At 43.3% G+C, this 21876-nt stretch overlaps 1 protein-coding gene across 1 annotated transcript in view; it reads left to right on the top strand.

Moving 5' to 3' along the window:
* The window catches only part of sv2a (synaptic vesicle glycoprotein 2A), a 43774-nt gene that overhangs the window by 9487 nt on the left and 12411 nt on the right, over positions 1-21876 (top strand). Inside the window, exons 2-8 of the mRNA XM_088905293.1 lie at positions 4549-4729; positions 4885-5036; positions 6083-6216; positions 10097-10186; positions 14747-14857; positions 16652-16740; positions 19803-19967. Of these exons, the coding sequence (XP_088761419.1) occupies positions 4549-4729; positions 4885-5036; positions 6083-6216; positions 10097-10186; positions 14747-14857; positions 16652-16740; positions 19803-19967 (922 nt within the window). The remainder of the gene's footprint in view (positions 1-4548; positions 4730-4884; positions 5037-6082; positions 6217-10096; positions 10187-14746; positions 14858-16651; positions 16741-19802; positions 19968-21876) is intronic.

Here is a 21876-nt window from a genome sequence, read left to right as displayed (position 1 = left end):
GCAGCACTGTCATCCAACAGATCCTACTTTATTCTACAGCAGACTCTCACAAAAGCTGAGCTCTTAAGCTTTGGAAGGGACCGTACCATCCTATAAGAGCAATAAACAGGGACTTTGTCAACAAAACCTTTAAATGAAAATGTAATCAGCATGTATTTTTGTATTTTACTGGTTATCTTTTTTTTATCAACCTATGGCCAGTACAATAAGTAGTGAGGATTGTGCGTGACTTTCTGGCACACTTTAAGTATTAATCACTTGATATCTCACTCGCTGTGAACTCCAAATTCATCACAAGAGAGATCACACTGACTGACGGAGGGATGCTTTGTCAAGTGCAGTGCAGGGCTGTAGGAATGCTCCCACTTAGGAAATCCTGGCTTGTCACAGGGTTGAACCACATCTATTCTGAAGGGGCTCAGCCTGGGTTGGAATCATGTGGGAACACTAAAGCAAGGTTTGCTCCCATTGTGCATAAGTGAAAATGAGTGTGGCAGAAGATTTCTCTCAGTTCCACGCAGGTGTGCCATGCACACAGCTTAACCAGGTGCCTGTGGGAGTGCAGTGCAAAGCTGCTTCCTCACCACACTCACAGCCATGTGAATAGCCCTTAGGGCCAGGTTGGCATAGTGCCACTATTCAAAGCTGACCCATTGGGCAAATGAAGGAAGACGAATCTTGCTGACGAGCTGCTGAATCCAGTAGCTAGAGCCCCATGAAGGTTCAGATACAGGCGAGAAGGACGGAGAATGGTAGCATACGGGACTGTTCTGTGAAAGCAGGCGAGTGCAGCTGTCAAGGCTGAGCCAGGCTGGGTGGCTGGCTTGCGGCACAGGATTCGGGATCTGTGCCACTGATCCGGTGCTTGGCTGAAACAGACAGGGTGCAGACAGGCAGAGTGGGAGCAAGACAGACGGAGACTCTCTGGAGCAGGGTTCAGAATGAGCGTCCTTCTGAGTTGCAGGTTAGTAATGGTGCGAGCACCACCCAGGTTGAAGGAAGCTCAATGACAGAGCACCAGGTCAGTGGCAGAGCAGGGTTTATATATCCTGGGCTTGGTGGAATTAGCATCCATTGCAGTGGAGGTGTTCGATGTCGTGAAGATGCTCCTGGTTTCCCAGGAGACCAAGGGTGGTGAGCTCTGGCTCACCCGGGCATGACAGATAGTACACATTTTGGCAAATTTTGTTCTAATTTTCTTTGTTATTGGAAATGGCTAAATCTCGCAATAAATAATATTTGGAAGGGATAAACTGAACATTGTGTTTTTAAGCTCCACTTGCAAAAATATTTCTGTATCTTACTTAATACGAATAAGAGACAACGTGCACAATTGTGCTCTGGATCAAAAGGCTTTGTTGGTCTAAGTCAGGTCTAGGTCAAATTAATGTGTGAGTGAGAAAAATGTATTTCATGGAGAATTGTGGGACTTAATTCCAATTAAGTAATCGGACTGAATTACTCAATTAAATCTGGTGTGATTTCCTTACCTGGTCAAGAAGAAACCTTTCCCCATGGAGGATTCAAGGTGCCTAGAGCATCTCCAAGACCCATTCTGTGTCTGTAAAACACCAGCACGGTATGGGTCCTGCATGTCTTGTGTGCTTCACCCCAGAGCCCACAATGCCATGAATCTTATCATGAAGAAGTTTAAATATTACTGCTGCTTGATATGCCTGATACATCAGATCCATCTGATTTCAGATCGGACGTCCACCATGTTTTAATGCCAAGTGTCCCTTTTAGTGCTTCCTTTCAATCATGCATTGCAAAAGGAAAACACTCCATCAAGAGAGGGCACAGGCATGATCTTCTAGATCACCCACACACACAGACGGTGGTGGACAATATTCCGGGATTTGAGGTAGCCTATTCCACAGATGATGTCGCCTCATGCTGTCTTGTTTGATAATGATGAAAGGTGCAGCAATAGTCCTGACTATTAGGAAATGTCAGGAAATGCAGGATATGAATCGCCCTTTGTTTTTTGCTGCTCTGTTCACCGGATGAGTCATTGGATCGTGTGAGCCTTGCAGACACACGTTTCAATCACAGACATTTTTAAACGCTAGAGCCTACAAACACAAGATGAGCTCCCAGTCCTTGTTCTGGGGACTTCGGCTAGTAGAAGTACTTTAGACAGCTTATTTTAGTACAGGACATTGGCTTTATAAACTACTACTGTAGTTTTGAAACTAGGCACAGAATGCAGGAAGTAGTCTAATTAAACAATCAGTTAGACTAGGCAATTAGGAGCTAAACTGCATCACAAACTAGAACCCTAGAACTTCCTGCGGCCAGGGTATCGTCATAGAAGGGGATCCCCAAACCCAGTGCTGGCAAGGCACAGCCCAGCAGGGCATGTGGGTGTCTTGAACACATCTTAAAGTCTGAGAGAAATGGTTCACTTGGTCCAGATTATTCTCGATTTGCTTCTTCTCCACAAATATGTCAGTTTGTTCTCGATACCTCTGTGCAGACTATATAAATCAGTGCGTCCTTTATATGCCCTTAATATGCTTGTGTGCCTGGGTTCATTTTTCATTGATGATGCTGAAGTGGTCCTTCGGGTTGACCTTTGTAATTCCTTTCAGGATTTTGGATACTGGTGTCCTTGCCCTTCACGATCTCCTCAGATACACTTCAGATGGTTCTCATTCTCAACACTGGATTGTATTGTCTGTTTTATGAAAACAATGAAATACTGTATGTGTGCCAGAGCTTTATATTTTAAAATACACCTCTGACGGCCACGACCACTCTAATCTCTCCGTCTGTGTTCTCAAAGACGGTTTTCCGAACTCATACGTCAGAAAGACAACCGAAACCAAACTTATTCTGCAGCTAGGATCACACCTTCCCCCTTCTCTTAACGACAGACTACTCTTCTTTTAAATTTTCTCCATTCATTGGAAGTTTCATTTCACACCTCTCTTCACATCACCTATCCTGACTTCACACCTCCTGATTGGCCTCTCTTTCTGTCCCCTGCTCCCACCTCTCGCTCCTCCTCTCTCCCAGCTTTTTTTCTCCTGCTACATTACCTTTGCCTACTGCCCTGTCTCTCTCACACCTGAAGAAGGCTCCACGGCCGAAACGTTGTGTTTTCTTTCTTCTTTTTTTCAGCGTGGAATAAACCTATTACTTGTTCCTTTATATTTTAAAGATGACAATCACAAACCACACAATTATGAAGAGGTTAAAGTACAACTTCTAATACTATATCAGATCTATGATGGTACTGTATCTCTTGCATAGCCTGTAAGAGGGCATTTATTAATCTCTAATTTGTAACAATTTAAACGCTAACCAAAACCCTGATTTTTTTTTCTGAATACAATGTCATGCCCTTGGATGATATGATATTATTTATGACCAATGATAAATATTTCCCCACCTGGAAGCAAATGAATAAATAATAAATAATCATACACCCAATTTTCAGGTAATGGTGAACAAGGTCTTGGCAAAATGACTTCTTTTAATTTTCGGTGAAACATCTGGTGGTCGAAAAATAAACAGGTGCCAGTTTCAAAGATAAATATTGTACAGCTGCACCAGCAAACAAAACACAAACCCTTTCAGCTGTTTACAGAAGGGGTAAGTCATACAGTTCTTATTCAGTCTTTTTCCCCCTTGACACCTGGCCTTGAACAACCTAAAACACTCAGACCTGGACATCTCTGCGATCAAGGAACTGACTTTCAGTCACACACCGTAATGCATCCTGACTGGAGGATTTACAAAAGACATCTTAAATAGCTCCAAAGATCTTAAAATACTTCTTCTTTCTATGAACCTAGTAAAAGTTCCTTCAATGCTCTACCTCAGGGGTTTCGGGAAGAATCCAGTGCTCATTTCGGATGGTTTGTTGTAATTCACACACGCCTGTCTCCTGCTCTGTTGCTTAAAATAATCCTCATTAAACTGCTTTTCATCCTTATATTTTGTCAACCTAGGTGCACCTACAGTAGCTACAGGTCGTCTCTATAAAATTCTGAAGTGTTCTAGTCTGATGATCCCGAATGGCCCTCCTGTCAAACTAGGCAGTTATTATCAAGCTAGATAAAGGCACAGCTATGTAAATATATTATCTAGTGACGTCTCACACACTGGAGCCTCATGTCAGGAGAGACGGATTTTCTAAATAAGTGGCAGTGATTATTAAAACGTACTGAAGATCCCCTGATCTGTAACACAGTATTTTAATACCCCAGCCTCCAGTGTCTCTAGCGTTTGTATCTGCCATTGTATATATTTCTACACTCACAGACCAAAATATTAGGTACCCCCACTGGACAACATTGTGGCCCTTTGTGAACAGTAAGGACAGTTGGGAAAGAATGTGGGTTAATGGTGTGTGACATGACACAATGATCTACACCTTCCAGGATGGAGATTTTTGACTTATTCTGGCTGGAAATTCAACACCAGTCATGCTTTGTCTAGACTGGGACAATTCACTTGCTGTAGTGGGGGGTTGTGATATTTGGGCCAGTTTAGCGTGTTTGGTCCATGGCTGAAGGCGGTGTCTGTGTGCCGACCCAGGGCTGATCGTCTATCTGGGAATGATGGTGGGAGCCTTCCTGTGGGGCGGCCTGGCGGACAGGATCGGGCGCCGGCAGTGTCTGCTCATATCCCTCTCCATCAACAGTGTCTTCGCCTTCTTCTCCTCCTTCGTCCAGGGCTACAGCACCTTCCTGCTCTGCCGCCTGCTCTCCGGGGTCGGGTAAGGGACTCTCTCTCGGCCGGGGCCTGCTGGGTTCAGCGCCTGGGGGGGCAGCTGGGGGCCGAACGTGTCCTGTTGAGCGAGTGAGCAGAGTACTAAAAGATGAAACACGCATGACAAGGTGGACGAACGAGAGGTCTGTGTCTCTCCTGCAGGATCGGCGGCTCCATTCCCATCGTGTTCTCCTACTACTCGGAGTTCCTGGCCCAGGAGAAGAGAGGGGAGCACCTCAGCTGGCTGTGCATGTTCTGGATGATCGGGGGCATCTACGCGTCTGCCATGGCCTGGGCCATCATCCCCCACTATGGTGAGACATTCTGCCCTCTGTGTGAATTTCACCTTGCGTTAATCCACCTCTCCCACCTTGTCCGCCTGTAAATTCTCAAGGGCCTTTAGCCTCGTAGAGCAACTCTGAGGCTCAGATCTGCTCACGCCTGTTGCCCTCTGTGTTCAAGTGGTTTGCCCGGGAGTGTCGAGTGCCTCATGAGTGGCTCCTCAGTTTGTTCAACCCAGAATTAGCTTCTGTGAAACCTGTCCAGGATCCCACTCCTCCTGGACAGCACGCTCTACCGTTGGGGAGAGAACTTGAGAATTTAGTTGACACCTTTGTCCAAACCCGGGGGAAGATGGAAAAGGGTTTTACTGAAGCAACGTGAGAAAGAGAAAGGACCTTTCTCAAGGGGCAGCACAGTGCCCCCCAAAGGAATCAAGCCCACAGCCTGCTAGTTACAACTGCTGCTCCCTAATCACTCCACCATATTGCTGAGCAATTCTAAACGCCTCAGGCTCATATCTATATTATACTCAGATAATACACACTCAGGTGAGCTGTTGCCTGGGACAAACCTAATGCCATAAGCTTCCCCAACATTAACGGCATCAGCCAGATCAAATTGGGAAAGTATTTCATCCACCTTCTGTTTTTAATGACCTTTTCGAGAGAAAACCCCGGTCTGTGTGACCTGTAACCACAGCCTCAGAGAAGCTATGTGGCCATTTCCCCTTGGAAAGCAGCAAAGTGAATCTCTTCTCTCTGAGAATGAAGATGTGCCTCTACGAATATCAAGAAGTGCCTGGAATGGAAACAGGATGTTTACCTTCCTGGATCCACAATGACTGTAAAATTGAGTAATGGGAGTCAGTACTTGTCTTCATTGCCCATTCTCCAGCCACCAGAAATGTTACATTTGTGTGCAGCCAGCAAACATTCTAATGAACGATCCTGCTGATCCACTTCGATTTCTCTCCTCTCTCCTTCTCTTCTCCCTTTCTCTCCTTTCCTCCCCTCAATCTCCCCCGTGCCTTCTCCTTCCTTTCCTCGCTCTCTCGCCCCGCCTTCTTGCCCTCCGCCAGGCTGGAGTTTCCAGATGGGCTCGGCTTACCAGTTCCACAGCTGGCGCGTCTTCGTGCTGGTCTGCGCCTTCCCCTCTGTCTTCGCCATCGCTGCCCTCACTACCATGCCCGAAAGCCCTAGATTCTTTTTGGAGGTGAGTGAGCAACTTCCGTTTCGAATTTGTCCCTGCTCCATCCCTGCAGCATTGCAGACCCTTCATAGTATTCCATCTTACAAGGACACAGAGAACATCAGAAATAAGAGAACGCCAGATGGCTCATCTTCCTTATTTAGTTTGTAGAATCTAATTCAGATTATTGATCCGTGAAGCTGGTCCTGGTATTTCTAAGCAAACTGTGTAGTTTGTTCTAGACCTTTACCATCCCTGATGCAAAGAATTGGCTTCTGTTTTCAATCTGTAATGCAGAGATTTCACTGAGTTTCCACTCGAGCGCTTGAGTCCTGGGTGGCATTGCTGGTTCTTGCCATAGTCTGCATTGAGTTGATCATTATCTGTTCCACCCCATGTCTTTGTTTTGCTATTGATTGCTGCTGAATGTGACATAATCCCCTGGGTTAAACATCTATATCCTGTAGGATCTTATATACCTGAATCCATTTTCTCTCAATCATATCAGACTAAAGCCATTCAGCTCCTGTAGTCGTATCTGATGTTCATACAGTATCTGATGTTCCCCAGAGAGGAGGAGATCTTATTACTATTACTAGTCCTTCTGTGACGTGGTAACCAAAACTCAACACAATATTGTGTAAAGTGGGGTCTTGCTGCCGTGCTTTAAATATTTTCAAAATACAGTAAATTGTTTTTTAGTGCTTTTATTGCATATGTTTAGTGTCTATTCCTACTACCAGCGCGGATCACTTTGCACTTCCCAATGTTAAATATAATTTGCCAAGTACAGTATGTCCCCAATTCATGAATTAGTCTAAATCTGTTTTGACAAATTTTCCCTTCCTTCCCTTGCTGCTGTATGTATCCTATGCAGATTTAGTTTGCTTGCTACAGTATATCACAATTTAAAGATTTGCTATAAATCAGGAAGAGTGTGCCCATCACCGCTATCGTCTGGCGAATTAGAAGTTAGAAGACTGTCAATTGTTTGTTAACCTCTCCTCAAACCATGTGCACTTATTTCCTTGTATTATTATCGCTTATAATTAGAGAATCTACTTTTTATGAGGGACCTGATAAAAAAGCTCTCTGGAAGTCTAAATATATCATGGTGTATGCTTTAGTGGCATCTGCTATCTTTGTTGCTTGACTGAAGAATTCAAGCTTTAATTAAGCAGGACTTTACTTTCAAAATCTGTTAGCTGTCTCGATCTTCTTCTTTCTAAGCACTCTTATCATTTAGCTCTCATTTCCAAACTATAGCTTCCTGGTGGATTACTCTTTCCTTTTTTAAAAGTTGGTGTTTGGAGATGTCCAGTTCTGTGACCTGTATGTACAGCTCATTCTAAATTAGAGTTGAAATATCCCAAGTAAGGGCTTATGAATAACCTCTCTCACTTTCTTGAGTATGACTAGAAGAATGCCTCGGGATTAATTCATTTCTATCCACACTAGATCCTGTAGAACTGCCTTTTTTAGTTACAGTAAAATCATCTAGAACAAAAGTAATTATATAGAATTGCTGTGTAAATACATTGAACCATACAGGTCCTGTTGATAGACGCAGCTGAGCTCTTAACCAAACTCTTCATAAAATCTGCAGTTATGTTTTATTTCGGCTTCCATAGGTATTTTTATCTCTTAAGCAGTTTGAGGTAGGAAGTGATCTATACAGTCCCTCAATCAGGTAGTGAATTTCAAGCAAAGATTCAACCACAAAGACTACAGAGCTTTCAAAACAACTCAGAGATAAAGTTATAGAGAAGCACAGATCAGGAGGATTATATAAAAATCGAATTCACTGAATAATTCTTTGAACACTGCAAAGATGGTCATTAAGAAGTGGAATGTGGATTATATCACCCATACACCCATAAGGCTACCACCAAACTGAGTGGCCAGGCAAGGAGGAAATTAGTGAGATATTCAGCTAGGATGCTCATATTGACTTTGAAAGAGTCGCTGAGCTCAAGAGCTGAGATGTAAGACGAGGTTCTTGCCTAAAAAAATCTCCACAAAGAGGGTTTGAATGGCTTTGTTGCAAACTCTTGCATGGGGTTTACAATAAAGCACCAATGTCATGCTGCAAATATAATGTAAGCAAATGATTTTGTTGTCAGAGAAGCAAAAATTGGAACTTGGTGGTGTAAATTCAAAGTGTCACATCTGACACAAATCCAACACAGTGCATCACTCAGTCACCTCCATCCCTACTGTCAGGCATTGTGGTGAAGCATCATTAGCAGCCATATCACCCTGCATCTCATAACTAGCAACCCACTGAAGCTCAGCAGGTGTGAGCCTGGTCAGTGCCTGGATGGGAGACCTCCTCGGAAAAACTAAGGTTGCTGCTGGAAGAGGTGTTAGTGGGGCCAGCAGGAGGTGCTCACCCTGCAGTCCATGTGGGTCCTAATGCCCCAGTATAGTGATGGGGGACCTTTGGATGAGACATAAAACCGAGGTCCTGACTCTCTGTGGGCATTAAAAATCCCAGGGCGTTTCTCGAAAAGAGTAGGGGTGTAACCCCGGCGTCCTGGCCAAATTTCCCATTGGCCCTTACCAATCATGGCCTCCTAATAATCCCCATCTATGAATTGGCTTCATTACTCTGCTCTCCTCCCCACTAATAGCTGGTGTGGGGTGAGCATTCTGGCGCACTATGGCTGCCATCGCATCATCCAGGTGGGGCTGCACATTGGTGGTGGTGGAAGGGCGCTTTGAGTGGAGTGTCCAGAAAAGCGCTATATAAGTGTAAGCAATTATTATTATTATTATGTTATAGTTCTGCCTCTCTTCAGCATGGACTGGGAAGCTGTCAAGACTGAAGGAGATATAGACAGAACAGAGCACTGTTCAATCCAGTGTTAGAGTAAAACCTGCTTCAGACTGAGACAAAACCTCACCTTTCAGTAGATCAGTGACCCAAAGCACAAAGCCAAAGCACACTGGAGTTGCTTGTTATTTCAGTAGCCCAGTCAAATTCCTGAAAATTGAAACCTTTTGTCAAATTATGGCAGGACTTGAATACTACCGTCTGTAAGTGATTCCTAAGCAACTTAGGAATGCTTGAATAAATATGCCAAGAAAAATGAGCGCAAATTCCTCCAAGCTGGTGTGCAAAATTGGTAGAGATGTGCACAAAACAAATTGCAGTTGTAATTACTGCTAGAGGGTCTTCCACCCGATATTGAGATCATGGGTCTGAAAACTTATCCAATCAACATATTTCAGTTTTTTCTCTTTTGTTTCTGCTGACATTTACTTTAATGTACCATTAGACGCCTTCGGTTTTAGCATTCAGGTTTTGAATAAAATATCATCAGCATCACTTTCAGTAATCGCCTGTCTAATTCAGGGTCAAGGTGGCCCAGAGCCTCTCCCAGGGAGCTTTGAGTGCGAGGCAGGACACGTCCTGGGCAGGACACCAGTCTATCATGTGACATACGCACTCACACAGGGCCAAATTTAAACAAAACTGCTGAACTCACCAGCATGTCTTTGGACAGGGGGAGGAAACACATGTGAACAAGGGCAGAACATACAAACTCCACACAGACAGCACCCCAGGAAACCTAGGGCTCCGGCATTTAAAAAAAAAAATGTGAATGCATCATTTTGTAATTTTACAAAAGGGGACACTGTACACAGCTTTATAAGTGTAAATGAAATGTTCATCACAAATTATTAGTGATGTTCGGTTGCTGGGAGCTGGATGCAAACTAAAAGCAGGCAATGGCTCTTTACTTTTGGGTTTAGGCAACAGGTGAGACAGAATGTAATGGAAGTGTTCCTCATGCTTTCATTGGGACGTAATATTTGTATGTCGAAGAGCGAGCACACGTGTGTTTCTGCAGTCTGCAGGCGTCTGTGCTAACCAGGTCCGGCTGTCTCTCTCCAACAGAACGGGAAACACGATGAGGCCTGGATGGTCCTGAAACAAGTCCACGACACCAACATGCGAGCCAAGGGCTATCCTGAGAGAGTCTTCTCCGTAAGTCTGACCTCCTCTTGCTTTCGGCTTCAGAAGCCACCAAGTTAACAGATGAAAAAATGTCCCTCAGGTGGTTAGAGCTCAGAGCCTTCAAGAGTTTAAAAGGCAAGGCTATGCAGGGCTCATTTTACAAAGGCACTGGACCCCAGAAACACTCCAGCTGCCTTCAAGGTAATCACAGGGATCAATGATGTTTTTGGACTCTGAATTCTGTAGAATATGTATTTTGTGCATCCCGTCTTTTGGATGAGACGTAAAACCGAGGTCCTGACTCTCTATGGTCATTAAAAATCCCAGGGTGTTTCTCGAAAAGAGTAGGGGTGTAACCTGGCCAAATTTCCTATGCCTCCTAATAATCCCCCTCTATGAATTGGCTACATTGTTCTCCTCCCCCCCTCCGACGGCAGGCAGAGCGACGCGCCGGTTGGAGTATTCTCGGTCACATTTAATGGCAACGTCAGCTCAAAGATTTGGTTCAAACCACCAAATGGAGACGGGTGTGCCGTCAAGCGGACCCTGCTGATGTGGGATTAACGCTAGGATGAGAGAAATGTATTATGTGCATCAACTAGGTGTTTGTAGGGGGTAGCTGCTTTGGGTTTCAAGATCTGAAGGTTATAATGCTTCATACAGTTCAAAGCTCTGTATCGTTCGATGCTGTTATGCTGCTATTACGGCATATTAAATAATCACCCCAGCCTTTGCAAAAAAATCTGTGGTCTTGACTAACTGCAGAATTATCAAACATACTATATATCTAAAATGCATGCATACAATGTGGAGATAAAAATACAATCCCCCTAAACTAATATGTTTTTGTCTCATAAGATTTTATACACTTAAAGAGATGTGTCACTCAAGTTCTTTAGATAAATTATTTAATACTGTTAAACCTATCCTTAAATTGCCCCATAATGCTAATGTTTTGTGAAGCTGTCCTTAATCGCAATACTGAAAATGAAAAGATGAATTACACCGAGTAGGAACATAAACTTCATACAGTAGAGTAGTGCCTCATTCAGTGCAAAGCACACGTTCCAGAGGGTCTTTGCCCTAACCACATTCGTGCTCAAAAATGCCTTATAACATATACTCAATAGGGCTCAGTTTATTATTAAATTCAATAATTAAAGATGGTTTAAATACAGAAATGGCATTTAAATAGTGCTTATATTTGCTTAATATTACAATATTCCAATTATAAATATCACATTACATGAATTAATTTATTTTAGTTAATAATAATGATTTATTACTTCATATTGATTTTTATTGCTAATACAAATAATAAATGCAGTTATTCAAGTAAAGCTTGAATTACCACAGATTGTTTCAGAATGGACTAGGTCCCTTGTCCTTCTTTGATATAGCTCCTACATTAAACTGACGATTTGTCATCTTCTTCATCCTGGTGTTTTTTGCTACCTGTCTGTTCCTTGTAGACCAGAGTTAAACCTCTGGAATTTATACTGCAGTACTGCTCACTCTCGGGATTGTTTTAATTCCTCTATTTTATTATTGTTATTGCCCAGTGCACCCCACCAAACATTCTCTTCGTGAAACATGAGCCTTTTTTATTTTGCCCAGTAAATTAAAAATGACTTCTCCTGGAGACAAATGCCAAAATTCTACTGTACAGTAATTTTGAAATTTATTCTTGAAAAACAAATCTTGACATCCTGAAATGCTAGTTGCGCTGAAGAAAATAAATGAATTGAACCAGGCGTTAGTGCACATCCTTTCCCCCACAGATGTCAGGCCCTGTGGGTCCTCTGAAATATTAAGTTCTCCTTTCTGTCCACAAGTTAAGCAACAGAATCACACATGTAAACGCACAGTGAGCTCTCACCAAACCACGCTCTTCAAACTAGAGTACATTCTGATCCCTCTGAATCCCAGCAGACCCTCAGTTATAGTCAGAACGCCACACGACACGCAATTTCTTAATCAATGTCATGGAGCAGCGTGGATGTGAGAGATCCAGTATCTGCTGACATGGGCCAACTTGTGAGCTCCAAGGATGATATCACTTAGGCCAATAGTGGTTTGGAACACTGTTATTAGTCTTTTAAAATACCTTACACTTTAAAAGTACAACTAAGTTCCTTTAGATATTTTCTTTACAAAACTTATGGGCATAGAGCAGATGAGTACAATGATGTTGACAAATACATATCCATATTGTGCACTTGAGATATTGAATAATTTAGGTGTTTTATACAGCCACCAGGAAGGGAAGTAATTTGCAGACAGCAGATAAAGTTCTGTTTCACATCATGCAAATCACAGGGACATAAGAACGATCACAAATGAGAGGAGGTCATTCGGCCTAATTAGTTTGTTTGATTGTTAATAGCCAGTTGATCTGAGGATCTCATCCAGCTGTTTCTTGAAAGAACTGGCTGGGTAGCTCGTTCCATACTTTTGCGTAAAGAAGCACCTCCAGTTCTTGGTTTTAAATGCATTTCCATAAAGTGAATAATAAAGGAAAGTTTTTTTTTCTGTAAATAAGCCATAATAAAACAAGTTGAAGTAGGTCAGGTGGAGGAGCTGCTTCAGCATGCGTAGGCTGCAAAGGAACAAGTAATGGGTTTATTCCATGCTGAAAAGAGCAGAGAGAAAACACAACGTTTTGGCTGTGGAGCCTTCTTCAGGTGTTTCAGCATGGAATAAACCTGTTACTTGTCCATAATAAAACCAGAACAGTGATGAAGAAGGTGAGCTGTCATCTGGAGACAATGAAACTGGAATAAGACAATGAAATCTGCAAATCCACTGGAGTGACATGAACAGGGACAATTGGAGTCACAAGAAATGAAGATGGTGATGATGATGACATAACAGGTTTCATAGTGTAGAGTTAGTCTGCTGGTAATTACCCATATCATGGTAATGATATTCACCTGGTGGCCAATGCATAACACATCTTATGTGAAACATCCCCTTAAATGTTCCCTAAAGCACATAAGTGTTCCTTGAGTTTAAAGCTGTGGCACAGAGGGAAAAGGGGAAAATCCAAATTCTGTGAGCAAGAAGTTGCGTACTTCAAGTGTCTAATGCAGACAGGGCCTGCGCTCTCAAGTGCGGAGATTCCCCATGTCAGGGAGCTCTCTGCTCATCTCACATTATTCTGCAGTTGACCAATTAATTATAACAAGGAAGCAAAATGCCCTCAGTTTTATAAGCAGTATGGCCCTTTACAAACGTGACACATGACCCCAGAAATACCTCTAGGATTAAAGCTGTGCTTTTTTTAAAATGAAACACTATTGAAGTGATTTTGCAACAGAACCAGAGCCTTGCACCTGAGGAATGACTTGTTTTGATTGGGTTATTTCCAAAACACATCTTTTCATTGCTGTTATACTGCCGACAGGTTCTATATATCACTTTCCAGCACTGTACTGTACATAGCAGCAGTCAGGCCCCACGAGGGTAGACAAATGAGGGAATGTGCCGTAAAACTAACTCCTGCAAGTGCAATTTTATTGAGGTGACGAGAGAACAAGTTTCCAAGACAAAGCGATGTTTTACAAAAGAGAACATGGACATTATTTTCACCGCAGCTGTCTCCTTACCTATAATAACTGATTCTAGATCATTGCTGGTGCTCTTCGCTGGTCTTACGAGCCGATTCCAAGTCATTAATCAGGCAGCCAAGCGTGTAGCAAAACGCTGGCAAGAGTCCCGCTTATCACAGTTCTTGTGAACAGTTTGGCCACATGTGAAACATCATCTAGCTCATTTAAAACCAGCAAGGTTTGTCACCTTCTGGATCAATCATTTTTTATTTCTCAGATCTGGAAAGAGAAACAACAAAAAGTGTTCTTCTTTCCAAAGATTAAGTCAATTTCCTTGTAATCTTAAGTGTTCACAATTAACACTTAATGCTGTGGTCACCCTGGGTTCAATTCCTGGGCTGCTGTCTGTGTGGAGTTTGTACGTTCTCCCTGTGTTTGTGTGGGTTTCCTCCAGGTGCTCTGCTTTCCTCCCACAGTCCAAAGATATGCTGGTGGGTTAATTGGCTTCTAGTGTGAGTGCATGTCTGTGTTTGTGTCGGTCTGCCCTGCAATGGACTGGTGTCCAGAGTGTATCCTGCCTCGAGCCTGTGGCTTGCTGGGATAGGCTCCAGCTCCCCCTCAACCCTGAATTGAATAAAACAGTTTGGAAATGAATGGATGGAACATCCTGATAAATATTCTACCACCAAAGTGGGACATCTGTTCAGGATGGTTTCAAGATGTCCCCTCTCTTGCTCTCCGTTTTCAGTAGAAGGGCCTTGGTGTGCCAATGTCAGTCTTCCAGACCAATATAACATAGGTCACAAGCAGGAGGCTAATTGAGCAGGGCATCAGTGTTCCAGAGACCCACAACCCTTTGTGTAAAGAAATATGTGAAGTATTAAAATGCATGGACCCATAGCTTCTGTTTGTGCCTTCTGGTTTATGTGTTTGATTGTAAATCCAGGCGCTTCAATTTACTAAGACATTTCAGAACTATTAAAAAAGTACAAGGCATTAAAGTGCCCTGTTATTTCACATCCTTGTCCACTGTGCCCAGGTCACCAACATCAAGACGGTGAAGCAGCTGGACGAGCTGGTGGAGATCGGGGCAGACACCGGCGCCTGGCATCGGCGCTGGAGAATGCGCCTTACCAGCCTCTTCCACCAGGTACCACGCGAGGCTCATCGGAGCTCATCAGTCACTGATTAATCAAGGACCTTAATCTGCAGAAGGGACCCCAACCTGGAGCCCCTGCTCCACAGGCAGAGAAGGCATTGCTTTTCATAGCCAATGTCTTTAATGTTGTATAGTGTACTGTAATGGTGGCTCTGTGGCTAAGGATATGCGCCTGTGGCTGGATGGTTGCTGGTTCATATCCTTCAGCCGGCAGAGAAATCCTAATCCGTTGGGCCCCTGAGCAAGGCCCTTAACCCCAACTGCTCCAGGGGTGCTGTACAGTGGTTGACCCTGCACTCTGACCCCAAGCTTCTCTCCCTGTCTGTGTGTCTCATGGAGATCAAGCTGGGTTATGTGAAAAAAGACAAATTCCTAATGCAAGAAATTGTATAGGGGCTAATAAAGTGATCTTATCTTATACTTGATATTCAGATGATGCCCTCTAGTATGCCACAGTGTGCCTAACTGGGGATTTTGATAATCAGACCCTAGTGTGCCCACCACCGTGGTCACAAGTTAGACTGGCACATCAGCCAGAGGAGCCCAGAGCACTTTGTTTTCCTCCATCATAATTATTTACACTTTATTTTATGAAGACAACAGTGATCTCCCGATTTTATGAAGACATCCTCCAATGTGAATACTGTCCTTACCTTCAGTATTTTCAGATTCCTGGGAATTGCATTTGACAAAAGGAATTGGAATCTTCTTAACGACTATAATTGCTTGTTTTTTTAATGGAAGGTGCTTGTGTGTTCTATTACTGTGGGGATGCTGAAAGTTCACCATCTTTCATGTAATCTGTGGCTGGGTCCTTGCTTTATCTCTTCTATTTAATCTTCTCTTTTAATCAGATGTGGATCTTAATGTTTTAATGGATTGTATGAAGAAAGCTTGGGAGAGATGACAACAGCCATTTTCAGTCCTCCTCAGCTGTCAGTAATTAGCAATCACGCCCGAAGTCATTGCCTCTCCTAAAACATTATAAATACTGGACATGATCCCCTTCTCTCCTTCCCAGCCCACCGCCACCTCTGCAGCTGCCCCTTGGTCACCCCTCCCTCAGCAGGGGTTCTCGGGCCCTCGTGCTGTAGCCAGGAGGCTGGCCTTCAGCACGCAGGTTGAATTCAATTTACTGGGACTAACGCAGTCCGCAATCCTTTCAATACGCTTGATTATTGGGTGTAGTTATTCCTAGTGAGTCACACTTTAGGTTCCATCTTTTAGTGTGTGAAACGTTAGCCAATATAATCAACAGTACAATTGCTTGTTTTGTTGGATAAATCAGTGGAGAGATGCAGGGCTGGATGGCTTGATTAAGATTTTCCTTTACAGTTGTGCTTGTTAGGGAACTTGTTAAGGTAGATTCTCATCCAGTTCTATAAAATGCTCATTAATGCCAAGAACAGCTGAACGACATTGCAAAAACTGATATGCCATGATCTTAAAAAACTATCAAATCACTTAAAATCACTTGTTGCATACCAACATGTTCTGTGGTTTAAATTTACCCTAATTTTAATACAGACATGGAACATCAGTACAGTACTGACATGATCACTTAAACATTGAACAACAACTGGACTAGTGATGGTCTCTTCTGACATAAATTTCGTTGCTAAAGTGCTTGAAAATGCACCGTTTTCCAGGGCCTTACAAACCGATCACGTCTAATGCCTGAAGCATTGTGGTTCGCTTCATCCGGTGTAGAGGAAAAAGTAAGACTGGTGGGCTGAGTACTCAGCTGTCTTCATAAACCCTTCCTTATGTCTCCATCTCTGGTAGGTCTGGGGGAATTTCCTGGCTTGCTTCTCACCAGAGTACCGCCGCACCACTCTGATGATGATGGCTGTGTGGTTCACTATGTCCTTCAGGTGAGAGTGATGAAAAACCGCTTCTCTATACAATGTGAAATTCTCCACCCAGCATTTAATAGTTTTTTTATTTTGAATTGAAATGTCTGTTTTTATTGTTTACCCACCCAATTCAGAATCACAAGCTGCTCCAAAATGCCCATCTCTCAGGAACATTGTCATTCACTGAGCTCCACAGCGCCTGTTAGGCGAGTTTGTGCCCATTGGTGGAGCTCTGCATCTCTCACTTATGCCACACCAAGTTGGCCGATGCCCAGGTTCTCCCAGGAGAACTGAAACCTGTGGAGGCCTAGGCAGCCCGGACAGCAGCAGAGCTGTGTCTGCACCCACTTAAGAGTGTTCATCTGCTTTATAGTAGATTTTATGAGGACATTAATTGATTAAACTTCAACCTGATGATGCAAGATCATTTTGTGTTATCTTAAAGGGGAACTGCAGTTCCAAATTCTCAAACCAGTTATTTAATCTTAATAACAAAAGAAATTCAACATTTTACAAATTTTGTAACCAGTGGTTTGAGACAACATGGCGACTTACAGAACTTATATAATTTTGAATTAAGCACAAAATCGTGAACTTTGTGAAAGTTCTGTAAGTCGCCATGTTGTCGCAAACCCCTGGCCTCACCACGGGCGAGAGCAAGAGTTCCCAGGATTTGTGATGTGAAGCCTCACAGCCCTTCCTGCTCACTAGTCACTGCAATGACTCATGTAATGCAATGTACAAGTGAATATGTACAGGTTGTGCAGCAGACATTTCACAAAGAAATACTCCAACGTGATCTGCAGGCAGAGTTAGCAAGTAAATTGTATTTGTCGGCAACTGTCTTGAAATCGAGTGCAGTATTTCTATTGGATTAAAAGAGATATATGCGCAATCCTGCTTGTTTACAATGTAAAAACTTCATCTCACCGGAAGTTTTGTTGCCTCGTTTTGAATTGCAGAATATGGCACTGCGCATATCTGGAAACGTCATCTATTTGGTGATGTAGATAGGAGTTTTTACATGTTGTTGTCTGCATTTTACTTCTGTTATGATTTGATATGCTGGTCGACGCTGATTTTTTCTAACCCTGAAATATGAAAATAGTGCTGCAGTTCCCCTTTAAAAGAGAGCCCTGAATCCTTGTGCTACAGTTTTCTGAGAAGCAAAATGCAACTGTTAATTGGAATACAACTTTATAGTGGAACCCAGCTCCATGGCTTGTAGGCAGGTAGCAAGGCCATTTTGGAAAGGACAGTTACTACACGTCCCACTTGGAAACACCAATTATATTTCTTTGTTGCCATCCAGTTTGGAACCAGCAGCTATGAATGCTCACGCTAGCGGGAGAGAATGAGAGCCGTGAACGCTGTCCTTTGGAAAAGTGCTTGTCAGGGCTCTCTGGCTTTTTCAACCTCTGAATCCCACAGTCTGCTTGCAGGTTGCTTGGAAGCAAGCTCATAATCGGCACATCGCTCACAGACAACACCACCGGCCCACAGGCCAGTTTTGGCTTAAAAAATCGAGAATCTCCTGGCGAAACCAACCCCACACAGCCCCAACTGGCCAGTTGTAGTAGCATTATCCTGGTCACCATCTGCTTATGACACAGCCCAGACACCATCCAGTGATGGCAAGATTACTTCTCATCGAGCTCTGTGATTCTGCCTGCTGCAAGATGCTTTTCACATCTCCAGTGACCAGTACTGGACTGGTACTGGACTGGTGCTGACCCTGTATAACCTGGGAGAGAAGGAAAAGGTGGGAAATCCAGCTTGGGATTCAGATTTTTTAACAGCCTCCTTGTTGTTCAGTTGGTATCCAACATACTGAAGCCCGTTTAAAGGAGAGGATAGTTGTCCTTACTGTGTGCCTCATCATGTTCACGTATCATTTGAAGTTCTTGCTTCTTTGATTTGACTGACAGACAATCCGCAGAAGACACAAACCTACCCGTATTTATACTGAACTTCCATAAAAGGGAGTGGCACAGAGTAGGGGGTAAGGCTACTCTAACCTCATGGTTATGGTTATGGGTCTAATAATCCATTTGGGTTATTATATGGGTTATGGGTTGTGGGTCCGAGTCCCCACTACAGACTGCTGTCACTCTGCACTAGCTGCTCCAGTCCACCCAGGGGCCTCTGCATGGCATCCCGTTTGGAGATGGATAGGCGGAGATCAGAGGGGGAGCAGCTGGCTAAGTGCAGTGCCAATCAGGATGAGCTCTGGTCAGATGAGCCACTGGGCTCTGCTATGGACATGACTTGAACTGGCATGAATACTGACAGCAGGCTTGCAGTTACCAACAGTACCAATGTAGGAGAAACATTCTTGGCAATCAGGTACTAGTAATTATTGATTACAGGTTGTGCAAGCAATGATTTTCAAGAATAATTCAAGCCACACAGTCTCCTGAAAAGGATGGGAGTTGTGTTAATGACTCTATTGTATAGGAATGGACGTCGTGCAGATGTGTGGGTGGAAAATTGCATTGCCGGTAATGAGGTTCCCTCAAAGCTTGCAAAGTTAATTAAGAATATTTCATTTGCTAATTACCTACATCAGTAGAATAAATAGCTCCACCAGGCTACCAGTCAGATAGCTGGTATGATTGTAGTTTTCTGAGATTGTGAGGCTTGTCTTTAAAGGATTTCACAGGCTGCGTTTCACCTTCATCATGGCTCCTGATGTCTTATAGTTGTTGGACTGTCAACTATTGATATTTATTCCCAACAGAACTTCTTGCTTTCAAACTTACAAACACCAAATCCTTTAATAAAATAAAGGTTAATAAAGAGATTAATAAAAGCTATTTTTTTACTCTTTATTACAGAGAAAATGCTTCTAAATGTCTGCTAGACATTTGCCACTGTCGTTTTTTTAACAAAGAAATTTAGTTTGTGATGGTGCAGGAGACATACTCTTCACAGCTGAACTAGAAATCTGATTTTCCATTTTCCTTTTGTCCCTTTCTCTCACTTCTGTCTCCCTGTGTTCCCTGATGGTGTCTCCCTCTGCCCCTCCCTCCCTGTCTCCCCTTCCTCTCTCCCCTCCTCTCCTTCTCTCCCTCGCTCAGCTACTACGGTCTGACAGTGTGGTTTCCAGACATGATCAAGTACATGCAGAAGCAGGACTACGCCCTGCGCACCAAGTTCTTCAGCAGGGAGAAGGTGGAGCACTTCACGTTCAACTTCACTCTGGAGAACCAGATCCACAGCAATGGAGAGTTCTTTAACAACAAGTGAGTAAGCAGTGGCGCGTCGCTGGCCCCCTCTGTTTCGTCCTGTAAACTCGAAACACCATGACAAGCTTTTACTGGCCACTTCCAGTCCGTGTCTTGTGCTTCCCTGTTGTGAGAATTGTATTTTTGCTGACCTGTGGCTGGGCTTCCTTCTTTGGTCCCAATGTCCCTTGGAACCTGTAGTGTCTAATCTACAACCCAGAGCACTTTCAGTCCAGGAGCAGACACCCAGCCTTCAGTGACACCCCATTACAGTGCAGCACCAAGAGGCCGAGGCAGCAGCCGCTCATATGCCCGTGGAGATGGGAATGGGAATATACCAATGCAAACAGAGGAGGGGGACATATAACATGACACTTAAAATTTTATATTGATTTTCAGGGATTTCATATATGTTTGTATTACACTATAATGTCGGTGTATTATTAATAGATTGTCAATGTATGTTTGATATTTGTCTATTTTATGATTCATGTTATTCCATTATGGTAATGGTATGGCCCAAAGGTATATAAAGGGATGCTGGGAAATGTTTAGGCAGTCAGTAATAGTGACTCAGGGAGGAGAGCTCGAGGAATATTGAGCTAACTAATGATTACTACTATTTTTTGATGTCACTGTACCTTGTCTGCAAATTATAGTATTTTTATCTTTTGATTTTTTTTTTGTTCATTGTGGTTGTTGCTGTCCCAGCTGGGACACACACGTGCAAATAAAAGGACAAAGCGGTTTTTTTAACCGAACTGTCGACTTGGCATGGTGAGACTCTTTCATCAACATGCCTGGAAGCCGGCGCTCACTCCATCATTCTTGAGACGAGAGGAGACTGCTAATAAGCATCAGCATCAACTGCTTGTACATACACCTCTTGCACATATCCCCCAGTCTCTTTAATAACCCTACCACAATAAGTCCACCCCTACATAGTTCTCCAGATGCCAAATCAATCAACCAAACTCCCCCCGATGACAGCTGCCCTGTTACTATCACCGATTCTATCTTGTTGTGTATTGTTTTACAACTCTGCGTATGTCTAAGAGTCTACAGACACACTGCCGGCTTCAGATTGCCCTCCTGGTGGGTTAGTGCCACCTGGAGGAGGCCGGGTGTCACTGCATCACTGTTTTTCTGGGAGCCAGAAGACCCTGGGTGACCAATGCCCACACCTGCTCTGCACATTGTGTGCTGATGCTCGGAGTCTTCTGGTCACTGAATACAGTCAAGCTTGAACCAGTGACAGCTGAGCCTTAGGGCTTTAACTGGTTGAGCCATCTGGGAGTCTTCACTATCCTTTTTATGTGGGCAAGAAAACATTGCTTCTCAGACTTCTTGCTCAGGGTATTGGAGTCTGTTTCTCCAGGGCCCAAAGTGACCACTAGATTACCTTGTTTGATCAACTTGTTTATCTAATTTTGGGGCTCCAGTGTTTTTCTAGCTGTAGAAGAATAAGAGGTTGATGCCCTTGTAGAATACAATCGTGGAAAAAAGCACTGACATTCTTCATTTGGTACAGTTAAATCTACCGCCCCCTTCTTTTAAATAAAATTTAATTACTTATCAGTAGTGTCTTTTCTAAATTTGTTCAGACTTCAAACACCAAGTAGTATAACAAGTAGTAGTGATTCATGATGAAAGGACAGAGGACATACTTGTGCCTGGACCTCTATAGTCTACTATACATACTGTAATAATGCATTGAAGAAATGCATCTTTAGTAATGATCCAAAGAGAATACGCAGTATTCCAGAACATCAAAGGTGACTAAGACAGCCCAAGGGAACACTTGAATATCAGCAATGAAATGTAGATCTTAGGACACAGGTGGAAATTAAGAGGTGATTCCTTCTGGACTGAAGGTAGGAGGGTTTTTTTTATATATATAAAGAGCTGTAGCTGCTGGGCGCAAACC

Source organism: Atractosteus spatula, chromosome 25, assembly GCF_055471065.1.
Source record: "Atractosteus spatula isolate fAtrSpa1 chromosome 25, fAtrSpa1.hap1, whole genome shotgun sequence".
Taxonomy (NCBI): domain Eukaryota; kingdom Metazoa; phylum Chordata; class Actinopteri; order Semionotiformes; family Lepisosteidae; genus Atractosteus; species Atractosteus spatula.
This window is presented reverse-complemented; position numbering and strand designations above follow the sequence as displayed.